Source organism: Stegodyphus dumicola, chromosome 9 (assembly GCF_044657685.1).
Source record: "Stegodyphus dumicola isolate Sdum_Otavi_A_Nest chromosome 9, ASM4465768v1".
NCBI classification, from domain to species: domain Eukaryota; kingdom Metazoa; phylum Arthropoda; class Arachnida; order Araneae; family Eresidae; genus Stegodyphus; species Stegodyphus dumicola.
The window spans coordinates 107,102,976-107,129,467 of record NC_140776.1 but is presented as its reverse complement, the minus strand read 5'-3'; the positions used below and the strand labels follow the sequence as shown (position 1 = coordinate 107,129,467).

Here is a 26,492-nt window from a genome sequence, read left to right as displayed (position 1 = left end):
TTTTCGAAACATCTTGGTATTTCTGACATTAATTTTAAATAAATTTATTGCATTCCGTTACAAAAGGGCCCACAAACGGCCCGAGTGGTTGGACACTGGTAGTTCGCTCCGGGGCTCAAATCCCAGCAAACGAGCTGTTTGCAGGGGCGTTTCCATGATTTTTCTCATGTGTAGTATGTATACCAGCTGGTTTCCCTTAGAAAATTCTTCACAAAGGTATCTCTCCCCTTTTAGGCAGGTAGCCTTGCTTTGCCGTAACTTAACAATCCAATTCAATCCATTTCATCAGTATTTGGTCAAAAGCCTTTATCAGTCTTTAGAGACTAGGCATTTTGAAGGCATGAGATGAAAGGAAAGACTGGTTTCATTAAGAGGGAAATTGTCTTTAGATGATATCCATATATGTCGCTGGATAAATTCCTGAATCTTCAAATAATTCGACTGAGAAATCATGGGATGCTCCATTTATGATACGATATGATGTTCTATGATGTTATTTAAATTTATACAACCATATAATTGAAAACCAGTCGCTCTTCACTTTAATATGCAATGATATCGTTTTTGTCTTTTCTGTTAGCACAAACTCAATTGCTGCTATTTGCTGGTGTACACATCCAAGTGTTTTCTCTTTGAACACCCAACTTTCTTGAAGTAGATTTCCCTTTAAACTTTTGCTTTCCCCCCAATTTCCTTCTTCCCTTCTACATTTGCTTTCAGTGCTGACACAAAATTAAGATTTTTCGATTGTTATACTTCCGTAAATTTTGCATTCTTGTCAAATTTTTTAAAATATCAGTTGCATCAAATGCATTTCAGCTGAAGATAGCTTTTCATTTTCTAGACATTTTAACTATAAATAAAGTATAAAGCAAAGTCCAAAGGATAAATATTTGAATACAAAGATTTTTGTTAAATGAGAAAGAAGTAAACCACTCCAGCGCTTGTCCTGTACCAGAGTGACCCGATTTTTATATCGGGTGCAAACAATCTAAATCATATTATTTAGAATTTTTAAGCTTAATAATTTCTGTATTAAAGAAGATTTTATATAATATACAAGATGAGAGAAAACTACTACTTAAAACATTCTTTCTAAGAGGATGAATTAAAAAAAATTATATTTATATATATATTTTTCAAAGCTGGGACGTAACCCAAACTGTCAACATACTGTTTACTTAAAAACATTATGAAAATAAACATCAAACGAACTTTCTCAGTTTTAGACAATTCAATTTAAATGCAGTTAAAGTAAAGTAGCAGACAACACGGTGAAGGTAAAAATTTACTCTTACAAATATTTGAAAAAGAAAGGGAAGAAAGAAAGAAATTAAAAAAAGTTAAAAATTTGAATAACATCATCTATAATTTAAAAAAATAGCTCCTCATATAGTATTAATAAATATTTATTATGCATAATTGAGGGAAAAATTTCATATAACTAATTCTCCATAAAAATTTAAGGTTAAAAATAGCTGTTTCAATTCACTGTAACAAAATCCATAAACCACATTTGTTGTTATTATCGCCAAAAAAAAAAAAAAAAAAAAAAAAAAAAAAAAAAAAAAAAAAAATGCCAAAAATAAAAATATATAAATTCGTGTATATCTTAGAAAATTTTGAATAAAGAACTAGTTTTTTGTAAGCACGCTTAAAATACACCTACTTTAAGATGACTGTAAAAATTTTATAGGTTATAATTCAAATTTTTTTTGAAAAATTTATAAAAATTATTTAAAAATAGACATTTTAAAAATAAAAAAAAGGGCAAATTTTATTTGGAATGAACCTAAATTTCGAAATGTGAAAGGAACAATAAAAAAGTTTAATAAAAAATAGATATTAATGAATGCATACCAAGTTCAATTAACATTGAGGAGCTAAAACTTTGAGTGCTAATTTTTTAAAAAGTGCTCGTGCAATTTTTTACGAAACTTGGGAGTCTGGCATAATTTAAGTCATAGAATAAAAATATGGAAAAAAAATTGGTATGTTATTTCAGAAAAAGTCTGATTTTGTGTCAAAATACCTATGTTAGAATAATGCTATGTATAAATCTAATATATATCCTAAGTCATGCTTTCAAAAAATGAAAAACGCAATTTGAATTTCGTCAATCAGCCCAGTAGAACGGGAGATATAGAACTGTCCCTTTTTCTGTTTTCTTTTTTTCTGGGGGTTAAAAACACATACTCCATAGACAATTAGATATTTAACTTGATTTTAATGGGGGTTATTAAAGAAATAACTACACACGTATGAAAATGGATAAATATTTACATATATAGTGATTCAAGATCTTTTACATACGAAAATAATGTCTCACACACGTCTTTATTCATTGTGGTATTGTCTCCTTATTTTTATCTGTGTACGGTTCTATTCAGTGACTCGCTGTGTCATCTGTCAGCAGTTGAAGTTCTACTCCTCCCTCCACACATATTATATGCATGTGTGTGATGATTTTAGAGGGTATGCTGATAGAACTAATTAAGTCGCAGCTGTGATAGGCATTACTACACTGGTGTGCAAAAATTAAGGACGAAGTTGAAAAATTAGCATATCAGCTGAACGAAGAGGCAGAGCGGACAGGAGATTAAGTAAGGTGATGTACGGTAGCACATGCGCAGATATGCAGCACAATATGCCTCGTAGACGTAACGGGGGAGTGTCTGAGTAGTATAAAGCATGTTGTCGGTGTAAGATCAGTATTTCTGGCAAAGAGATTGCACGCAGTATAGCAGTTAAAATCACACCGAGTTGCTGCCTCAGCGAGAAATGGCGAATAATTAATCTGTTAGACGACATCTGGATGCTTTTACCCGAGGTCGAATCATTGGGAAGTTGGAGGAAGGCCGCAGTGTGACAAGTGTGGCTGCAGAGTTCGGAATTGCTCACAACAACGTTTCACGACTTTGGAGACAATTTCAAACTACAGGAACAGCTATCCGGGGGTTTAGTAGTGGTCGTCCACGAGGAACCACAACCGCAGATGACCGGTATATTGCCTTACAGGCCAGAAGAAACAGGTGGCATACAGCGGGAGAAATCGCTATACACACGACACAGGCGACTGGACAACCGATATCGCGTTTTACCGTGGCCAGAATACTGCACGGTGGTGGTCTGTTTGCACGACGCCCTGTACGGTGTGTACCTCTAACGCCTGCCCATCGGAGAAGGCGTTCTCTGTGGTGCCGGGAACACCGGAATTGGAGAGACAATGAATGGGGACGAGTACTCTTTACAGATGAGAGCAGATTCAGTCTGAGTAGCGATTCTCATCGCATACTCATCTGGAGAGAGCGGGGAAGCCGCAATCATCCCTCGAACATCATTGAAAGGGACAGGTATGGAGGTGGCGGTGTTCTCGTTTGGGGAGGCATCATGCTTGGTAGTCGTACAGACCTTCACATCTTCGACGCAAGTTCAGTCAACGGGACCCGTTATTGTAACGAGATTCTTCTTCCACATGTGCGTCTTTTTAGAGGCGCTATGGGTACGCAGTTCCTTTTCATGGACAACAATGCACCATGTCATCTCACAGTAGCTGCCGAACAGCTCTTAGAGAGTGAGGATATTGAACATATGGATTGGCCGGCACGATCTCCGGATGTCAATCCCATCGAGCATGTATGGGATTTTCTAGGCAGACGCTTGGCATCTCGTACCTTACCACCAGTAACGATTCCGGAGCTTTGATTGGCGCTGCAAGACGAATGGGCAGCAATGCCTCAACAACTCATTGACACCCTCATTCTCAGCATGGACAGACGCTGTGAAACCTGCCTAGCCAGTCAGGGGAGATCATATCCCCTATTAAAGACCGGATGTTTCTTGCTGGACACCCATCACAGGGATGTTTCGGCCTTCAGTCGCATTGTGCTCCATGCTACTTTTTCAATAAAGCTTCTTTTTATCCCTCTGATTTCTCTTTTAGTAAGTGTTGCTTACATTTACGTATTGGGGATTTTACGGTATTAAATGTGTTGATTTGGAAAGCTTTTCTACAAAATTATATTGAAAAAACCGTCTCGTCCTTAATTTTTGCACACCAGTGTATGTAAAATGATGCAAACACGATAAACTGTAGCTGTCTTAAAGTCTAAATATACATTTTGATTTTCAGGATGTAAACAAGTCTTTGGAAGCACTGTTTTAAAAAAATCTAATGGCGGTCATTTGCCTATTCAGCATTGGGTGCTTCCAAGGCCAGAAATGGTGGCATTTTTTATTGTAGAGGCATCTAATAGGCAGCCAGCCACCACTGCTTTCTATGAACAGACGGACAGCTAGAACGATGTCTTTTCTGGTATTCAATCTCGAGCTCTTTGGTACTGCAGTTGGCTCCTCTAATCAACTATACCATCTGGGCAGCTGAAAGCACATTCTGCAGACCTCACATAGCACAGTGGGTACTATCTGCACCCCACAATTCCATACTACACATATCACGTCTAATAGTAATAATTAAAAAAAAAAAAAAAAATGCAGAGTAGTGGACACATTTATGCAGGTGTCAGAAGCTGAGGAAAAGCTATGCATAGTAAGTAGCTGGCAGTATTTAAAAATTTGGATCCTTTGTTTCAATTCTGTGCAGTGATTTGGCAAGATCTTTTGCATTACAAAAAAATGATGATGCAAAATAGTGCCATGTGTATCCTTGAATGGGAGATGTACTTCATTAAAATGAAAAATTTAAATGGATATTGCCAATTAAGTTAGAAATTTGTTCCAGTGATTTGTGAATAGTTTGTGTTTCTATTTTTATATCTTCACATACACACATCTATGTAATTTGGAGGATGTTTTAGAGGCTCGTAGTTGAGATAGCTCATAGTCGAGGTAGATTGATAGAATTTAGAAGAGGTCTGACTAGAGCAGATAAAACCAATCACTTTAGAGACATGGTGGGAAAAAATAATGCATAGATCTGACTGGAGCAAAAACTGGCTTGATTGTTAAAACATCATTTTTAATATGAACAGGAAGAACTCTTGAAGAAACATGGAAGGTGTCAAGGGCATTAAATGTTATGCATCTTCGGATAAGTAAGTTAAGGGTCGACAATTGATGACTACTTTCGTATCACACAAAACAGTGTACATTTCCTCATATTTTAAGGAGGCTTTTCTTAGTACCCTTCTTAAAAGTTTCTTTATCATCTGAATTATCCTCTTCCACCAACCACCCCACCAGGCAGCTGTAGGAGGCTTGAAAATCCATTGGATTCTCATTGTGGAGCTGTCTTGAGATACTTTATCCCAGTCGAGAGACTCCGATGAGTTACTAGCTTCTTCAAAGTTTGTTCCATTATTGCTGTGCAGTTTTTAAGTCTGCCTCATTTTGCTGCGTTATCTAAATGCACTGAAATACTAATAATTTGCCATATCCCAACCTCTTTTTCCTTTTATGTGATTTTTACATACGTCAGATCCTTCCTTCCCAGTGTTGCAATTTTAATGGCCAATAGTGTAGAAAAAGTTGCTTAGCAAAGAGATACGACTTTTCTTGGCAGACAAAGCAAGGTAAAATGTGATATGTAATAAGTGCAGTATTATTTATAGCTTGGAAAGTCTTTGTTTTGCTCCTGAGGCGTGACTGGATTTTGCAGTGTAAAGAAATTGTAGGGAAAGAGTCATGTAACATGCTGCAGAGTGATGTAAAATGATGCATGAATTTAAAGATAATATGTAAAAAATAAAATATGAAACAAAATTCTTAAATTTAATTGAAACCAATTATGTTTAATAATTTTGTTTTATATATTATATTTTACTCACAAACACATAACTGAAATTTTACAATACATCCCTTACTTTGCACAAGCAAGTAAAAATATAACCAAAAATAAGAGGGTAATAGTGATAAATAATCACTTAAATATGGAAACTTATCCATGGAGAGAGGAAATGAAAATGTAATGTTACTCATATGATAATAAAATTCAGAAAATCAGCTGTTAGAATGAAATGGCAATTAACCTAATATATATAATGTATAAAATGGAAAAAGAACAGTTCTAAATGCCAGTCAATCCTTAAATTCTATCCAAATCAGAAACAAATTATATCTCAAGTGAAACTGCATTAAATGCATCTAGCATTAAATTTAAAAATGTATCTTAAAAAATGTTTGTACAGTTAATTAAATTAAAAAAGTGTGTTATTAAAGTGAAGCTTAAAACAGGATTTTCACATGGGCTCCTGTGGTTTCTAACTAAAAAAGCTTTTCATTCGTTTAAAATCCAAATGCTCTTTTCTGGGAGGAAAGATTATGGGAAATCTAAATTTTTTTAATCATTCTTATTTTAAAAAAGGTGAAATTTTTGTTTTTTAATCTGCGAAAATTTCTTAACTTTATAACAGATAATTTTTAATTTTGAAATTTTTTAAATAACCCAACAGGAAGTGGTTGAAAAAAATTGTGAGATTATGAAAAATCATCAAAAATTGATAAATCATATTAGAGATTGACTTTATTTAAAATATTTTCTGTTTTTTTTTTTTATGTAAACAATGAAATTCCGAAATAATTTTTTTATTTAGGAAGAAAAATGTATATGAAAAATCCACTAAAAATTATTTTAGTATTAAATTAAATTAAAAAAAACCCTGGAAATCAAATTTTGGAAAAAGTTGCTTTGAGATCTATATGAGTTTCATGTAAACAACTTGATTTTTTTATAGCTTTGAAGATATTTATCTCTGCACTATGTGATATGCATATACAGACAAACTCTGTTTTATCATTATAGATTGACAAAACTAACTGATTCAAAGCGTTTTAATATTTCAGATTGTGAAGCCTGTTGTACTGCAAGCCTGTTAAATAATAATAAATACAGTCTTGCGATTAATATTGATCCACATTTGCCCTCACCTTTTTCTTCATCCATTTTGTCAGAGGTCTGGAAGAAGGATATGCTTTCATTGAATGTAAGAATATTTTCAAATCATAAAATTGTAAGGGAATTATATCTTCTTTAATGTTCTTAATCCATCTGGCACCTGTAATGTCACAAGAAAGTCTAAAAATGCCTAGAATTTTTCTGAGGAAAAGTGTTTTCCAAAAAACAGTGATGAATGACTCGTAATCATTTAAATTTTTTTCTAAAAATAATTTGACTTTTTTAAACATGCAGAAGTAACCAAATCACTTGCTATAAAAATTATGAAGTTGTTTTCTATAAAGAATATTATAATAAAGATTTATGAAGAGGAAGAGAAGTGTGTCTTCATTAGAAAAATTTATAAGAGGCATTATCCTCTTATAAATGTTTCTTACTTTAAGTTCAGTATTGGCTTGAGCTGTATTTTGGATGTATGTGAACAGATAACTTGCTTTCAAAAACTTTGGAATGTTATTACATATTGCAAGTATAAATATGTGTATATGATACTTCCATTTCTAATTAGCATTTACTAATTATAAATGATGATGGTTTATTCTATCTGTATGCTATCATATCAGGTTTTTATTACATCTGGGTAAATGTAATATGTATATCATTTAGGTTATTGCATTCGAACCTCATCCTCTGTTTTGATATGAAAGTTTTGATAAAAGTTATGATTGTATTAACAGTTAAAAACTAATTTCATAATTGTCAAATTGTAGAATTTATAATTTTCATCATTTGTTTCTAAAGTTTTTTTGAATTAGGGGTCATATAATATTTATTGGCAAACACAGGAGCATTATGAAATCAAAATATTTTTTGGAGGGGAGGAGCAAATAATTAGGTAATTTAAAAATTATCTGTACAAGAAATAGTATTTACTTCTTATAATGCTGGTACTTGAAAAAGTCTTACAGATATTTATTAATGTTTTAAATAAATGAATTTTTCCTGTGTGATGGAATCTGCACTTTATGAAGTGATAAGACTGAAGAAATGTAAATGGGAATGCCATTAAAAAATAAATAAAAGTCTTCAACACTAATGCATAGTTTGTAAATTGAAAGTTCATAAATATGCAAGTCCATTGTATATGTGATTTATCACTATTTACTTATTTATTTACTTTTGTGATATACTTTTAAATATACTATTTTTCTATTTAAAAAATTCTGTAGATCTTCATATAAATACTTTTCAGTGTTTAACAATAAAGTTATTTATTTTTGAAGAGGAATCATCAAAATAAAGTGGAAAACCTCATATGATTAGGTTTTAATAAGTTTATTCAAAATATTATTTATTCTTCTAATGTATATATTTTCAATTTAATGGTTTGGATAAATTGTATTAAACTGAGATTCAGCTATCTCATAGTATGAGTTGATTTTATGTTATCATAATTCAATTGAAGCTATAAATTTTAAGATTTTTTTTTTTAATTGCAATTTCTTACCCTTAATTTGCATTCATGTGCAGGAACAACATAATTCTAAAACTACATCTGAAAAACATAAAGGCTCTTGTGTAGCTGCTAGATGTGCGCATATAGAGGCTTTAAGTGATTATTTGAAAGCAGTTGAGAAAGAGAGGCTGATTTCTAATGATACTGCTGAAAAAGTTCTAAAAGATCTGAATAAAGTTATTACAAGGAAATTTCCAGGTATTTATATTTCTTACATTTTTATTAAAATAATTTAATTTTTCTGTTCTTCCTCCCTCTTCCCACATTTTGTGTATGTGATGTGGAGATAAAATCTAAAATTTTATCATTTTTTGTATTAAGTAAATTACTTTTGAGTCTGATTCTGGGTGTACTGCATTTATCTTTTGTGTATATTTATCTTTTGGTCGTAATGCATTTATCCTTCATTTTTAGAGTTTTAGTTTATTAATATAATCCATTGCTTAATAATTTAACCTAAGGTTAAAGATTTTAATCATTACTGTTTGCCTAAACTGTATATCATTTTGAGTAATACTTTAAAGATACCACTGTATCAAAATCGTAAAAAACAACCTTATATTTAGCGTAGGTATAATGAAACACTCAATCGATTTCGAGGGCAGCTAAAGGTCCCTCCTCATCAGGAGAAAGAAATACATAGAAAGAAGAAAATAGGAGAAGGAGTCACAGAAACACGTGGTGCTTATCAGCACTGCACGTGGTTAGAACTAGATTTTTAATCAGAGTTGCACTGGCCGCCTACTTTTACTGAGCCAGGCTGTCTGATCACGCATAAAGAAATATTAGCGAAGTTAAAATAGGGAGCGAGGGGCAAATGCACCTTACGCTCAAAATCTGAACTTCAAATAATGGAAAGCAACCACTGAACGGATTTTTATACCCTCTGGTAGTACCAAGCGCGAGGAGGTAACACCATCTATCGTCAAAAATAACTGAATTAAGATAGTAGAATTTTAAAGGCATTAGGAAGGACTGGATTGGACTTCAAATCATTAACTAAACTTTCTAAATCTTTGTGAATGTGAAAAGCCTCAAGAAAATCCAATTCACCTATGGAAGAAGCCTTTTGGATGATTTTTGCAGACCCAAAATCAAAATTATGGTTAAAAGTCCAGCTATGATACGCTATTGAAGACTTGTTAATTTCGCCTTTTTTGACATAAGATTCATGTTCCTTGATACGAAACTTCAACGCTCTTTTTGGTTGGCCAATATATCTTAAACCACACTGACATGATATACTATAAATTCCCCAAGAATTCAAGACAGAAACGCAATCTTTTAGAATCGAAGGGTGAATTTTATTAATAGGGGAGAAAACGACTTGAAAATTGAATTTCTGGAGAATCCGTGCAATTTTATAGCTAACAGAAGGATAAAATGGAAGCACGACAAGGTCATTAACATTATTTCTAACAGTGGAATGTCTTCTTTGATGGGAATCTGAAAATTTTTGACGGCTTTATCAATAATCACGGGAGAAAATCCACGGTCAATCGCAACTGCTCTCAAATACCGTGGAAAAATTGACCGTGGATTTTCTCCTGTGATTATTGATAAAGCCGTCAAAAAATTTTCAGATTCCCTTCAAAGAAGACATTCCACTGTTAGAAATAATATTAATGACCTTGTCGTGCTTCCATTTTATCCTTCTGTTAGCTATAAAATTGCACGGATTCTCCAGAAATTCAATTTTCAAGTCGGTTTCTCCCCTATTAATAAAATTCACCCTTCGATTCTAAAAGATTGCGTTTCTGTCTTGAATTCTTGGGGAATTTATAGTATATCATGTCAGTGTGGTTTAAGATATATTGGCCAACCAAAAAGAGCGTTGAAGTTTCGTATCAAGGAACATGAATCTTATGTCAAAAAAGGCGAAATTAACAAGTCTTCAATAGCGTATCATAGCTGGACTTTTAACCATAATTTTGATTTTGGGTCTGCAAAAATCATCCAAAAGGCTTCTTTCATAGATGAATTGGATTTTCTTGAGGCTTTTCACATTCACAAAGATTTAGAAAGTTTAGTTAATGATTTGAAGTCCAATCCAGTCCTTCCTAATGCCTTTAAAATTCTACTATCTTAATTCAATTATTTTTGCCGATAGATGGCATTACCTCCTCGCGCTTGGTACTACCAGAGGGTATAAAAATCCGTTCAGTGGTTGCTTTCCATTATTTGAAGTTCAGATTTTGAGCATAAGGTGCATTTGCCCCTCGCTCCCTATTTTAACTTCGCTAATATTTCTTTATGCGTGATCAGACAGCCTGGCTCAGTAAAAGTAGGTGGCCAGTGCAACTCTGATTAAAAATCTAGTTCTAACCACGTGCAGTGCTGATAAGCACCACGTGTTTCTGTGACTCCTTCTCCTATTTTCTTCTTTCTATGTATTTCTTTCTCCTGATGAGGAGGGACCTTTAGCTGCCCTCGAAATCGATTAAGTGTTTCATTATACCTACGGTAAATATAAGGTTGTTTTTTACGATTTTGATTGTCACATTAGCGTGTTTCTCTTCTAGTCTATACCACTGTATATCTAATACTTTTCTTCTGAAGTGTGTATTATTCCCAATAAGTTGAAAAAGTGATTGGGAATTTGTGAATCTCTGGGAAGGTGTAAATTAACCAAACATGAAAAATTTGATTACTTATACTTTTCTTACAAATTTTCTAGACTTCCTCAATCGAAGTTAGGTCCAGCAGCAACTGCATACTTCTTATGCAATGTATAGCCATTTTAAAAGACTAATTTTTCCCATGTTTATCAGAAGTTTCATTTGATTTTTACTGAACCATATTTTGCATTACAGTTGGTAGGTTCTGCACTAGTCATAGATATATTTAGCTGTAAGAAACCCTAGTCTTGCATTGTAAGAAATGCCAGTCTTCTGCTTGATTATGTTTTTGTTCTGAAATTACTTTTATGCTGTTCCTTTCACTAGAAATGATAATAATAGCTCTGCATCTGTCTCTTAATAAGCATTTCCAAGAAAATGAGTTTCTTCTCTTACAATCCTTAGAAGACTTTTTGTTTTATATCACTGTGTTCATCTCATATGATGTTCTGCACAGCATAGATATGGTTCCATATTTAAAAGAGGAGAGACTTTTTGACATTTTAAAATTACAAAATGTTGTACCCAAGATACACAACTGTAAGTATATTGACTTGTTTTATATTCAGCTCCATCAAAAGCAATTCATTGTGGTGTATTAAAAATAAAGAAATAAGTATGAGGTTTTTGACAAATAAAAGTGACATGTTTATACTTGTGACTAATCGTTTATGTGACAAATTTTCTAGTGCAAGAACTGTAACTGTACATAGTGTAATTTTTAAGGCATTGAAAACTGTACAGAATAATTATAAAAAAAATATGCTATTAAAGGTTAATTTAAATTATTCCTTCAAATAATGCAAAAACTGCATAATCTGATTTAATATTTCAGAAGTTTGTGTTTGCAATCAAAATGCAAATAGCTGCAGTTTATTGACATAATTTCCAGGAATCTGAAGTTCTTGCAGTTTTGATTGTCGTTGTATAGCAGCACTTTCTCTTTGTGATATATTCTTTTGAAAAAGAAAGTGAATTCTACTTTTAATTTATTGCACAGAATAGGGTAAAGAAATTACTTTTTTTAATACTTTTTTACTTTATAATACACATTATGTATTTGTTATAATATGAATAGTTAGGACAAAAAAAATATTTTTTCTCCATCCCCCTTTTTTATTTTATGCTGTAGTGTAAATAGTAAGATAAAGAAAGAAATTTGTATATTTCTCTTATTATTGTATGTAATTATATTAGTTTTTAGGATTTTCTCTAAAGGAAATTTATGAGATAAATCAGGAAATGGGACAGATCCTTCATTCTTGATATTTAGCGAGTAAATTGGCTTTGTTCCCAAATTTTTTTCCTTGCTGGAAACTAGATTCTCTTTATAGCTACCATTTTTTCTTCTGTAAGAATTTTGACTTGTGAAAGTTTGGTGGTCATGCTCCATCTGGTACTTCTCAGACAGTCCTCTGGTGCCAATTTTTATGCCCCATGCCAATTTCGTCAGTTGTTCTTTCCTGACAGGCATTAAAAAAGACTGCTTTGTTATTATGATGTTTAGCTGTGGGTCATATCATGCTGAGTATGTATGTGACTCTCGTTTCATATTCGTTAGTGACAGTACTTAACATGTATGGAGTGATTTCAAGTAGGTCCTTCAAAGTTTAGATGTGATAATGTCTCACACAAGTACAAAAATATCCTTGAGATATTCAAGGGCAAACATGAGAGTATTTGATGAAAATTCCATAATTTTACAATCGCATACGAGAACATATATGGAATATCCCAGCCTCTTTTCAAAATGTGATGAATGTTCTTCAAAGTATCCAAAGGGTGGTCTTCATGTATTTCAGGAATGTTCTGGAAATTTAAGCTATAAAAAGGTAGCAAATGTTGTAGCTTGCCAATATCTAAAGACTCTTCTTAGAGCTTGTATACAAGAAACCATTATAATCGACTTTTTAAAGCCTGGTAAATTTTTATAAATATAGGAAGATTTTTTTTTTTACGATATGTAATATAACCATGAAATATGATTAGGAGAATATTTCAAACTGAAATATGCTTGTAACATTCTAAGAATGTTCCATGAAATCACAAAATATTTCTTAGGAATATGTCTAGAATATTCCAGGTTACTTACTAATGCTCTGGAATGTTAAGGATGACATGAAATATTCCAAGTTGTGGATGGTAAAAGTATCAAGGTGGCAGTCAGAGGAATTATTTCATTGCTTCTGTTAACATAATAAAATAGTTCTTCAACTTTTTATTAAAATTAATTTGGAGGTGAAGAATGATTTATATTCTCATTAGTATACTTGCTGGCAGTAGCCTAGATTGTCAGCTAGAGTTAAGACGCATGTCGTAGTTAATTAGTTAGAAAAGTGGCAACATAGTCATAATAGACTATAATTTGTGGATAACGGTCTAATTTAGAATATACTAGTAAAGTGTGAGTTACTACCGAGTGATTACAAATGCTAACGGATACTGTTCTTTCTTCAGTATATATATATATTTGTATCATGTTGCAACTTGTTTCTATATTAAGTGGAAAATAAATATGGCAATTTAAAATTTAGGCATGAAACATTCTTAAGTTGGCATAGATTTTGAATAAAATTCTTTAATTTCAAGGGCAAACTTTCATTGCACACTTCTTCAGGAAATCTGACTGGAAATTCTTTTCTTCAAAAGTAAAAATTTATTGCTTCTGAAAAAGAGGGATCTTTCCATTGAAATCAAGTGAGTCTTAGAAACCAAGATTCTAAGATTGCTTTTCTTTGCCTAGTTTTAAATTCATCCCTCTCTCAGGTTTGACCAGATATTCATATGTCTTTTATACTTAGTGAGTGAACAGTTTCCATTATAATGAATCATTAAAATTAAATTGTGTAAATCACTTGATTGAATGATGAGCTCTAACTAGTTTGCTTAAGCAGACATGTTCTTAGCAGTTGTATGGCAGTAGAAAACCAAGCATTTCTTAGTCTTCTTCCTAATATTTTCCAATGAATGTAGCTATTTCCAATGTGGTCATAAGTAACTTTTAGGTCATCAGCAACCTCATTGTATCGAAAATATTATCAAAAATATCAGAACTACGCCGAGACTCCCGTCAACGGTTGTTCTGCATAGGTTCATAATAGATACGTATATAAACCTTAATAATAGTTAGACACAGTGGGTCTACTATTAGAATATCTGTTTACAATTTCAATATTTATAGAAAAAGAAATAAATCTTATCTACTTGAATTCTGCACGTTTCTTGACGAATAAACAACTTTGTTAACACTTGACATCAGTATTTTCACAGTTTCACAGTAAAGCAGGAACTAGGATATTATTCATTAAACAGAACACAAATACAATATAATAATTCAATTCATATCCATATCAACATTAAATTCATAGAACACTTCTATCACTAAGCAAACACGGATCAGAACATGCATGGCAATGCTGAAAACTGTTGCTATCCACAAAAAAAAAAAAAAAAAGAATACATAAAACTCGCGTCATTAAAACATTAATAGTCTCATGTTCATTCAATAAAGTTATTCATAAAACTGTCTCATAGATATCTTCCAAAGTTTATTGATGGCATTACATAACATCCTCTCACCTTGATTTGCCACCTTCGAGGTAAATCAACAAAGTTCGAAAGTTCAAATGCCGAGTCTCTTAGGAATCTTGATCACTCTGCCGCTTCTTGACGTCTGAGGAGCTGCTGAAACATCCTTCTGAATTGGAATGTCATTCTGTGATGTTGCTGGTGGGTCATTAGTAGTATGTTGATCTGGTATAATAGGATTCCCAGAAGAATTAACTTCTAGAGGGTAAATTTTTTGGACTGGACGAACGAGATGACCAAGTGGAGTTTTGACGACTCTCACATGGCTGTCTCTCCCTGGATAAAGTTCTTCAATTACTGCAAGTGGCCAATTAAGTCTCATCTGGTTTTCAGAACCAACACGGACCACTTCTCCAACTTTGAAAATTTTGTCAGATGTGCCAGCTTTTTGCACCAACTGACCTAAGTGTTCTTTCCGGAATCGTTGCCTGAATTGTTCATGCAGTTCTTGGCAATAACATTCTCTCTTTACCAGTTTGTTCCTATCCAAATGATCAAGATCAGCTGTTTCAATCTCTTTTACATCTTGGAGAAAAGTTGGATGGTGTTAGAGGCCTCAACTCATCTGCATTGTTGGAGATGTATGTTAACGGGCGGTTGTTAACGGTGGCTTCTGCGTCGCAAAGAACTGTGAGGAGTTCCTCATACGTAACAGACGACTTACCAAGAACTCGAACAAGTAGATTTTTCACTATGCGAATTAGTCTCTCCCACCAACCGCCCCATCATGCTGCGGTTGGGGGAATGAATTTCCAGTTAATAGGATTTAGAGTTTCAAGAGCAGCTATCTTTTGCCACTCAATTTGGTTCAATGCACCAGAGACACCGATAAAGTTCGTGCCGTTGTCACTATAGATAACTGTCAGACGGCCTCGTCGAGCGATGAATCTTCTCAACGCGAGTGCACAGGAATCTGCACTTAAGGATGTCACGATCTCCAAATGTATTGCTCTGTAGACTGCGCATGTAAACAGCACCACCCAGGTTTTAGTTCTTTTCCTAAGAATAAGGCGACCACACAAGTCAATTCCGGTGACTTCGAATGTTCGAGGGTCCCGTACTCTGTCTAAAGGTAAATGAATAGGTATGGTTGAAGGTGACTTTGTTGTGAATCTCTTGCAGGTAATGCATTTCTTGATTATTGATCTAATTGTTTGTCTAGCTGAAATAGTCCAATATTCTTCTCTAATCATTGACATGAGCATTTGAACACCAGCATAAGAATTCTTTTTATGGTATTTGAGCACTAGACTTTTTATGGTATTTGAGCACAATATGATGTTTTGATGGAAGCAGAATTGGATATTTAAATCCAAATTCATCATCTCTTGCGAGAATCTTTGTTTTCACTCTTATCAGTCCTTTTTCATCTCTGCGTGACTGAAAGACCGTTCATTACATCTCCAGTCTGAGAAAAACTTTCATGTTGAACTAGTAGACTCAAAGTGTTTTTTGAATCTTTTAACTCGGCTGCAGACAAGAATTTTGCTCCATTTACAGATTTTGCCTGACAGCTTCTAATAAATCTTAGAACCCATGCTAAAATTCTTACAATTGCTGAAAATTTAAAATATTTTTCATACCACTTAGATGTATCAGTACTCACACTAACGTTTAATACTACAGTTTTCTTTCTGATTTTGGAAGAAATTAATGCCTCATTGGGTTTAATTTCAAGGCGTGGCCAACTATCCTTTGTATTCTTTAACCAGTTAGGACCCTCCCACCATGAATTCTTTAGAATTTGATGAGGGGTACAACCACGAGATGGTATATCAGCTGGATTTAACTGGCTTGGCACGTAAGACCACTGATTTTCCTCTGAAAGTGCAAAAATCTCTCTGACACGATTTCCTACAAAAGTTCCCCATTGATCATTGCGCTTGATCCATGACAGAGCTGTGGTGGAATCAGACCAGTAATGTTTTTCAATTTCGTCTAAGGATAATGCCTCTACAACATACTTCGCTAGACATACTCCTAAAACCCAAGCTAAAAGTTCAAGACGTGGTATTGTCATCTTTTATAAAGGTGCAACACAAGATTTTGCAATCAGAAAATTTACATATGTGTCACCATTGTTTTCGCAACGTAAGAAAATCACGGTCGCGTAAGCTCTCTGGCTCGAGTCACAAAAAGCATGCAAAGTCCAAGTTTGTTTGTTTCCATACCTTGTTCTGCGGGATATTTTCAAATCTGATAAGATCTGTAATTCACAGTACCATTTCAAAAATTTTTGTTTGACCTCTTCTGACAGTGGAGAATCCCAATCTGCTTTAATAGACCAAACTTCTTGAATCAATAACTTAGCCGGTAATAATACAGAAGCTAAGAACCCTAGCGGATTGAAAATCCCCTGTGTTAAGGACAAAATCTCTCTTTTTGATAGGTTGTCTAGATTTCGTAGAGTATGTAAGAATGGGTCTGATTAAGCTTTTGTAAATTAAAATCTTCGTTTTTCTGCTAATGAAGTTAGACTTAAAGTATTTTTTTAGACCAAAAAAACATCAGTTAGCATCTCTGACTCTACTACAGATCTCGGGCATTAAATCATTGAGAGTATTAACCTCTGATCCTAAATATTTAAATATGCTAACAGTTTCAAATTTGTAATTCCGAATTTCAAAATAGGAATTGCTGTTATTACCACATGGCATGTATTTAGTTTTATTTTGGTTGATTGTTAGATGCATTTTGCGGGCTGCCTCTAGAGATGTAAAAGCCTCTCTAAGTGACTCGTGACTGCGTGCGACTATGTTAATATCATCGACAAACGCAAAAATCTGAACAGATTTCTTAAAGATAGTTTTACAAGTATTAATGTTGGAGTCTTTTATAATTTTTTGGAGGACAAGGTTAAAAGCAAGAAGGCCAGTACATCACCCTGTCTGAGCCCATTTGAAACAACAATAGGCTCAGAAAGATTATTCTGGATTTTAACCCTAAGTTTTGTCTCAATAAGAGTAATGGTGACCAAATTTATAAGTTTTCAGGTATTGCAAATTCTCTCATAGTTTCAATTAAATATTTTCTGTTTATTGAATCATAGGCAGTCTTAAAATCAACAAAAAGGTGGTGCGTTGCAATGCCATATTCATTAGTTTTTTCCAAAATTCGCCTAATGTTAAAGATTTGTTCTGCTGTAGATCTTCCTTTTCAGAAACCACATTGGTAATCAACCACAATATTTTCTGTATAAGTTACAAGTCTACTAAAAAGTATATTGGAAAATAGTTTGTAGAAAATACAGAGGAGACTGACTCCCCTGTAGTTGGTACATTCCAAAATGTCTCCTTTTTTATGTATAGGACAGATGATGCTCAGTTTCCAATCTTTGGGTAAAACTTCTTGGTTCCAAAGTGATTCAATGAGGTGGTGTATTTCCTCAATGTTTTGACCTGCAGCACTTTTAATGAGTTCTGAAGTAATGAAGTTAGGGCCTGGGGCCTTGTTATTTTTTAGCTTTTTAATTCCTTCTCTAACTTCTGCCAAAGATGGTGGCGGGATACTATCGGTGTTTACAGAGGTATGGGGTAGGTTGAAGACCCATCCCGTGTATGGTCATTCAACAAATTACTAAAGTGCTCATTCCACCTGTGGAGTACCTCTTTTCTGTCATTTATGATGATGTTGTTTTTATTTCTACAGGCAGTAGTTCTAGGCTTAAAATCTTTGTGGCCAAGATTAATTTCATGATAGAAAGCACGGCTTTCATTGGACCCCCTCAGATGTTCAACATCCTTAAATAGGTCGTCGTGAAAAAGTCTTTTCTTAAGCCGGTGGATCTTCTTCTCCTGTTTTCTAGATCTCATATATTTCTCAACAGAGAGTCTTGAATGTCACTTTTGGACCGTATTTTTATAAGCAGCTCTTTTTTCCTGTGTTACAAGAAAGCATTCATTATCAAACCAATCCCTTGGTTTGGGTTTTTCCATATATCCCAGTGTGTTGTCAGCTGAGCGTATGATCGAGTCTTTGAGCAAGCTCCACTTATTTTCCACGGTTTCCAGTTCACTCATGTTTTTAGATCTTAGTTCTCCCCTGAGTGAGGACTGGAAATTTCGTTCAATTACCTCAATTTTCAGCTTTTCACAATCAAACTTTTTCTGCCTTTCTCCCTGTATCTTTCGAAGTTTGAAATTTTAGCAATTAGTTTAGCAATAACCAAAAAGTGGTCGGAATCACAGGTGGCGCCTCGATAAGTTTTAACATCTTGGATATCCGAAGAATGCTTAGAATCGATGAGTACATGATCAATTTGATTCCAGGTTTCTCCATCAGGTGAGCGCCAAGCCATCTTATGTATTCTCTTGTGGCTGAACACAGTGCTTGAAATTATCATGTTATGTTCAACAGCAAAAAGTACTAGTTGTTGTCCATTGTCATTAGTACTATCATGTAAGCCATGCTTTCCAATTGTTGGTTTAAATTCATCTTCTTTACCCAATTTAGCATTCATATCTCAGATGACAATTTTAATGTCATGCTTGGGACAAGATCTGTATAGCATAGAAAGTTCTTCATAAAAAATTTCCTTCTCTTCCTCTTCCTTGTCCTCTGTAGGTGCATGTCCATTGATAATACTTTAATTAAAAAACTTTCCCCTTAGCCGAATTTTGCAAAGTCTGGGTGATTTAGGAACAAAATAAATCACTAAGTGTTTTAAACTTTTGTTTAATAAGAAACTAGTACCAAAAACATGTTTTTTCGCATCACAGCTATAGTAAACCATGTGGTTTCTTTTCTCAATGGTACCTTCCCCAAGCCATCGCATTTCCTGAATGGCAAGTAGATCCATATTATATTTGTAAAATTCTTCTATAAGAAATTGCAGTCCCCTACTGTAGTACAGTATTCGGACATTCCAAGTTCCAAAACGGAAAGTCCTTAAGCCATTTCCAAGTCGTTTTTCAGTAGAAGCAGTCTGGCTAATTCTATCTTTGGATTTCTTAACAGTGAAATTTTTTACGGGGTGGGGTAGTTAGCCCAACCTGGAGGACCAATTCCCTGATATAGGTGCCCGGCTATACCCCCAGACGCTGGGTACCCATTTTAGTCGCCTTTTATGACATGCATGAGCTACATTGGGACTATTCTTTCACACTCGGTCACTACACGGGTGGAACAAATTCCACTAATTACTAATAATTCTTATATATAATTCAGGCTCTGTTCAGTGCCACTTAACATCATATTTCTGTTCAAGTATATAACATTTGTATTAGATTATTTGAATGTGTGGCTGGAGATTGTTATAATTTAAAAGAATAGAGATCTCATGGCTACAGTTATAGTAAAACAATTTCGAAATTTTTGGATGGCAATACCCAATTTTTCTTGCACAAATTGATTGGTGCATTGAAAAAACATAAATGGCATTGGAATGATACACATATGACGAAAATTGCACCATAAAATATTTGCAAAGGAGAACAATATAAAGGACCAATGACAACACAAGAGAGGAGAAGAGAGAAGAAAACTTTTCTTAGAATTAGAAATTTCAGTGTGTACTTTGTTTTATGATGGATAAGGGCTATTTGATGGTTCTGAGCTCATCTGAAATCTTAAGACGTACATATCAGATCTATGAGATCTGTCAGAATTGAAAGGTACCATAAAACGAGAAGTTATACAGATTACTCCTGCCATGTTATATGTTTTATTGTTCCAACAGTGTCCTGCAGAATTATTGTCTGCTAAGGGCGGCACATTGAAAACTTGTAATTCCAAAAAGAGTTTTTGCCGTCGCCTTTCTTGTGTTGTCATTGTTCCTTTACAATGTTGTTCTTTGAAAATATTTTACACTGGCAGTTTTCATTACATGTGTATTGTTCCAATGCTATTTAGGGTTTTTCAGTGGGCTGAAGAATTTGCACAGAAAAATGGGTGTTGCCATTAAAAAATTTTGAAATTTTTTCATTGTGACTGTAACAGCTAGAGCTCTATTGTTTTAAATCATCTGTATCTCCAGCACATACCTTCAAATAACAATATCTGAAGTTTCATTGCAATTGTTTGAGCAGATAGGCCACCAGGGGTTCATATATCGGGAAAGTATAATGCTATATTCTAGTAAAACACCTTAGATTTAATGGAATACAAGCATATAGCAAAGTATATTGAACAAACTAGGGGGGGGTGCAAGAAATAATAAAATATAAAAGGTCATATTGGTAAGTTTCTTGGAAAATAGAAATAAAAATTGATTTTGATCAGCGATGAAATGTAATCAAAATTGATTCAATAAAAAGTGCTGTTGTTGACCAGAATTTCAGTATGTTAAAGAAAAATGTAAATTATATGAAAAAAGCTTTTCTTATATTAGTGTGAATAAAGCTATTAATGTAAAGTGAAAGTAGTTGTTAGTGGAATAGGGAAAAAGGTTTCAATTCTTAATATTTTTTCCCATTCCTGAGCAGTATGTGCTTTTCTGAAGACTAAGATGAAAAACGACATGTTCATGTTTCTCTGAGATTTATATGTAATTACAGTAATTTGTAGGAAGCAGTATATATATATATATATATATATAAACATCACAAAGAATGTTCACAGATATTGTAAAAATGTTCTTTGATTATACAAAAGGTATAAATAGGACTTGCGCATTAATGAAAAGATAGACTTTGTGAACAGTATTGAAAAGCTTGAAAAAAGAAAAAATTTAAATATAGAAAAATTTAGACTTTTAGAGAAATGCAAGATTATGCCGAATATGGTGGATCAACATAAAACATATAATTGTTAAATTTTAAAAAAAATGTAAATGTAATTAAAAAAATTAATATGCCAATCACAGAGATTTTAAAAACTGTATTGAAAGTATCTTTCAGACATTTTGTAAATAATGCTTGAAAAATTTTCTTAATTGGCTTTTATGTTTATTTTTGTGAAGACTGAAATATGTCTGTAATCAGAATTTCAATAATTTTTACATTTAATTTTGTTTTACATACTATTTTTTTTTTCAATTTCTAGAAGTATGTATGATAAACCTATCTGTTATTTGTCTGATTTTATTTTAATATTAAATTTTAAAAAAGTGAGTATAATCAAGTACAATGTATAATGGAATCTATTCTCTTGTACAGGAATTAGTGTTACTCTATACGGATCTTACTCTTGTGATCTTGCAGTTAGTACATCTAATCTAAACTTTGCCTTGCAAACAAGCTGTAATATAAAAAATCCAATTTTATTTGAAATCCGCAAATGCCTTGCTAAAGGTAAAAATAATTTTAAGTATAATTCTAATTTTTCATATTTATATGCTTTATGTCCTTTCTTTTCAATAGCTTAAGATTAGAAATGTTTCCAAAAATTCTTCTGAATCAGTATGGATTGCTCACAAAAGTTAGAGGGTATATTATGACTTCATATTAATTTTGACATATCCTTCCACTTTTTAACAGTGTATAGTTCATGAGTCCAACTAATGCATTATCAATAAGGAGACTATTGCATTATTAAAAAGTATTGTATATTTGTGGCTTTTAATTTTTATGAAATTAAAGGATGTAGAAGTTTAAAAAAATGTGAGTATTGTTTTAATGAAGTACTTTGAAAACATAAATATTTTATTTACAGAATGAAATATAGTTCTTTTTATACAACTTAAATTTGTTATAATTTATGAATTTATTTGCGTATACAGGGTGATTCAGAATTCATCATCAATATTTGGTAGGGAGGTAGGGAATAGGAAAAGAAGGAGATTTCACATAGGAAAGTATGGGCACGGACAAACGCATGATGGTGTAAAGGGCGTTGTGTGTACACAACTTCCATACATAAGCATAGCTGTTTGACATGTGCAGCCAGTCATCATTCGACTAGGTGACTTTGCAGAAGTAACATGAACTGGTATATGTGGAATGAACTTGCAGATATGCATGTAAATGTCAGGCATATTCCAGAAGGTCCGGTTGTCCATGCAACGCCATTGTGAGTCATGCATTCTAGCACAAGGTCAGCAGTTCGAGCACCTCTTGTAAATCTGTAAAACCGATGCAAAAAAATGTGACATGTAAGATAATAAATGATTTTTCCCTTACTACTTCCTTTTTATGTGTTCTTTCCATCATTGAACTCGGGTCATTTTGCCCTACTACATGGCATATGCGCCATGCATTCCTATGTGAAATCTCCTTCTTTTCCTATTCCCTATCTCCCCACCAAATATTGATGATGAATTCTGAATCACCCTGTATATTTATCTGAATGTTGATTATATGGACAACCTTTCTGAAGTAGTGGTTATGATCTCTCTTTGTACTTTTTTGTTAACCTTTAAAAGACAAGAGTTTGTTATAATTTTAAATGTTTGATAGTTTATATATAAAATGTTCTGAATTATTTTATGCTCTATAATGAAGAAGTATCTGATAATTGGTTTTAATATTTTACAGGTAGTCCTCGACTTATGATGAGTGTAATCATATGTCAGTTCTCACTTAAGAACATTTTTTAAATTCTTAATAACTAAGATAATAGTTTTATGAATTAGGAATTTGTTTAATATGAAATGGGCATATATTCTATACAGTTTTGTTACATTTTTACAAAATTTATATATATATATATATATATGTATATATATATGTGTGTAAACAGACTATAGATACATATTTTAATAATCAACACATACTCTATGTTTAAATTAGTAAACCTGATCAAAAACAAAAAAAAAAAAAGTATAAATTGATCACAAGTAAGCAGATTACATATTTGGATGATTTAATTGAACCTTGAGTAATTTTTTTAATCAGTTTGTTAATGCTGTCTTCCCTCTGGTACTCTGTTATTATTTCATTGTAATGCCTGACTACTTCATGAATTTGCTGTCCACTTCTGCAAAAGAATCTATGTTTTGATTTATATTTTCAAGTGGCTGAAGTCTTTATTTAAAAGTTAGTCTGATTTTATTAAAAAAATGTTTGAGATGTGTTTGTAGTAGATACTTTTTTTGGGGGGGGAGGGGGCTTTTTTTTATCTTCCTTGTTGTTTGCATTTTTTTTATACATTAATTCTTCTACATTTTCTATATTGATGTTAGATTTAGCATACATGTTATTTCAAACCCCGCTTCATAGTGTTTTCTGTGGCAAGATCTTTTCCCAAATGCCTTGCAAGCATTGTTCTCAGACTGTTTCCCATCAACTTTCAGTGTTCTATGTGCATTGGCCAATATCATATTTTATCCCCAAAATCATCTATTTTTGTTTATAGTTTTTTTTAGAGCTGCTGTCATTTCTTGAGATGATGTAATTATTAGATAACATAATTTGAATATAGCAATCAAATCTTGGACCGTAGATTTAATCACAATTGTATTGGGTGGCAGATGTATAGCATTTATGTTTTTGTTGAAATCATTTCAAGATAGTATATAGTATTTAAATAAAACTGTTTAATTAGCTATTTTTGAATAAAACAACGTCGCGGCGCACAATGAACTGGAAGTTGATCTGTCAGCACTATCCTTATCTTCTGGGCAGATGTTTTTATTTTATTCGGCTTATAATTCCTTACTAATGTAGTATTTTATCTGGCGAATACACATCAAATAGTTTTCTGGTTGCAATTTTCTAATTTTGACTATGTGCAATGTATACTTTACGAATGCGCGCGTTGAAAGAGATGTTTAATAAAGTAAACATATAAACATTAAGCTCTTTTTTTGTAAATTTTAATACCTTTTAGATCATAATTGCTCTTTATTTCATAAATTACGGTTTCATATTCTTAATTTTATAATTTCTGCATGCTATCTTACCAGATTTAAATTGATGATCTATAATCCGGAATCACCGAAGTCCCGACGAGTCCGGATTAACGATTTTTGACTGTAGTTAATTAACTCAAAGGAATATGCTATCGGCATACCAAACTGACCAACCAACTTACAAAAACTGAAAACGAAATTTAATATACCAACACACCAGAGACTGAAAAACAATAGAAGTGGATGGATTGGAGCAGTGATAAGTCTAAGTGGCTTTGTTCAGTGACTTTTTGCTCCTGCACTTAAAAAATGTACTCTATGTTGTTTAGTTTTAATATTTAATGATATGTATATTTTTCATTATTTGCTTGTGATATCTCTGAAGATATACAGTAACTGCATCACATCTTTTTGAAAACATTTTATCTCTTGAGAATGTTTTACTAGTTACCATAATAAGTAAATAATGAAAAATTATCAATATTAGCAATGCCACATGGTATATGTTGTAAGCGCAGATATATTTCAATTTGCATACTGCTTTACTTGTACAGAAACACTACATGTATATATATATGTATATACACTCACTTCCAAAAGTTAAGCACGAAGATGTAAAATTTAAAAAAAAAAAAAAAAATCAACAAATACTGCTTTGATTGACACAAAATTCGGCAGGAAAGTAGCATATATATTTATGCATAAAACAAAATCAATTATATACAGAAATGAAAATAATATTAAATTTTTGTAAGTTATCAGATAATGACATACTGGGGACTTAAACAGAATTATGTATAAAGTGAAAATAAACAGCATAAAATGAAAAAAAGGACATTAATAGGGTATGTGATTCCCCCTCATCTGTATACAAAGTTTACACCTTGTGACCATGCTTTCAATTAGGTGGTCAATCACTGCAGAATTAAGCAATCGCCATTCTTCTTGTAGAGCAGTTTCCAGCTCAATAAGAGTGGCTGGAGGTGAGAAATGTGAAGATACAGCACGGCCGAGAGCATCCCAAAGATTTCCAATGCGATTAAGGTCAGGCAAATATGCTGGCCACACCAAACGCACAATCCCTTACTCTCCAGGTAGTCATCGATGATGTCAGCTCTATGGGAATTTGTGTTATCGTGCATTAAAACAAAAGTAGGGCCAACTGCTGCAGTGTACAATCTCACAATAATTTTTAGGACTTCATCTCGATACCGAACAGCCGTCAAAGAACCCTGTTTAAAGATGTCCAGGTTGGTGCGGCATCCTAATGAAATCCTTGCACATACCATAATGCTTCCGCCACGGAATGCGTGATGTTCTTTGATGTTTTGGGACTGATTGCATGTTCATTGTTCATGCCATATCCTTATGCGCTTGTCATCTGGCTCCAGAGCAAATCTTGACTCATCAGTAAACATGACATTGCCCCAGTCAGACACATTCCAATCAACATGTTCCTGGCACCACTGTAATCGTGCCCCTCTTGATTGGATGGATAAAGGAACACAAACTCTATGTTACCGGGCATACAGTCCACTCATATGTAATCTTCGGCATACAGTAGCTACAGATATCGCCTTACCAATGGATGCGTAACCATAGATGTCACACGTGTGGAGGTCGCTCTGCGATTTCGCTTGGTAACAATAGCAATATATCGATCTTCCGCTGGGGTTGTAATCCTTGGGCAAACCGGCTACAGGCCTATGGACAACTGTCTGTGTGGTTTGGAATTGTTTCCATAAATGTGAAATTACAGAATGATGAACGCTGAAGAAAAGAGCAACATCTGTGATCGACTGTCCTGCTTCAATGCGCCCCACAGCACGCCAGCACTCAGAATCTTCCATTCGTCTTCTGGAAGTCATAGCAACACGTATGTCTTGAAAACAAATTGTACAAAAGTTTTAAACACCTTCTATCAGCACTTAAAATCAACTTCTGTAACCCTTCATAAAGCTGGCTTCTAATAAGGCTTCTTCATAAGACTGCATTTTTTGCATATTTCTTGACATGAAAGTACGATTAGCTGTTTTGTAACATATTTGCATACTTCCACCTACTTCTGCAGTGAATTGCATCCTCTTCAATTTTAACTGGTATCCGGAATTTAGCATTTTCCTCTCCGTGCTTAACTTTTGGAAGTGAGTGTATATGATTGCAATTTTTAATCTTAGTCTTTCATCATAG

General features: G+C 33.4%; 2 protein-coding genes across 12 annotated transcripts in view; one reads left to right on the top strand and one right to left on the bottom strand.

Moving 5' to 3' along the window:
• Positions 1-26,492, bottom strand: part of LOC118185894 (procathepsin L-like) — a 178,259-nt gene that overhangs the window by 20,218 nt on the left and 131,549 nt on the right. The gene's annotated exons all lie outside the window — the stretch shown is intronic.
• Positions 1-26,492, top strand: part of LOC118185893 (terminal uridylyltransferase 4-like) — a 153,161-nt gene that overhangs the window by 55,768 nt on the left and 70,901 nt on the right. For 10 of the 11 annotated variants that reach the window (XR_004757681.2, XM_085823875.1, XM_035355828.2 and 7 more), the window contains exons 10-12: positions 6,802-6,941; positions 8,384-8,567; positions 21,670-21,804. Coding sequence is in view for 10 of the 11 variants with exons in the window: in XM_085823875.1 (XP_085680001.1) it covers positions 6,802-6,941; positions 8,384-8,567; positions 21,670-21,804 (459 nt within the window). In the remaining variant the exon portion in view is untranslated. The remainder of the gene's footprint in view (positions 1-6,801; positions 6,942-8,383; positions 8,568-21,669; positions 21,805-26,492) is intronic. The other variant, XM_035355831.2, reaches the window with a different exon arrangement.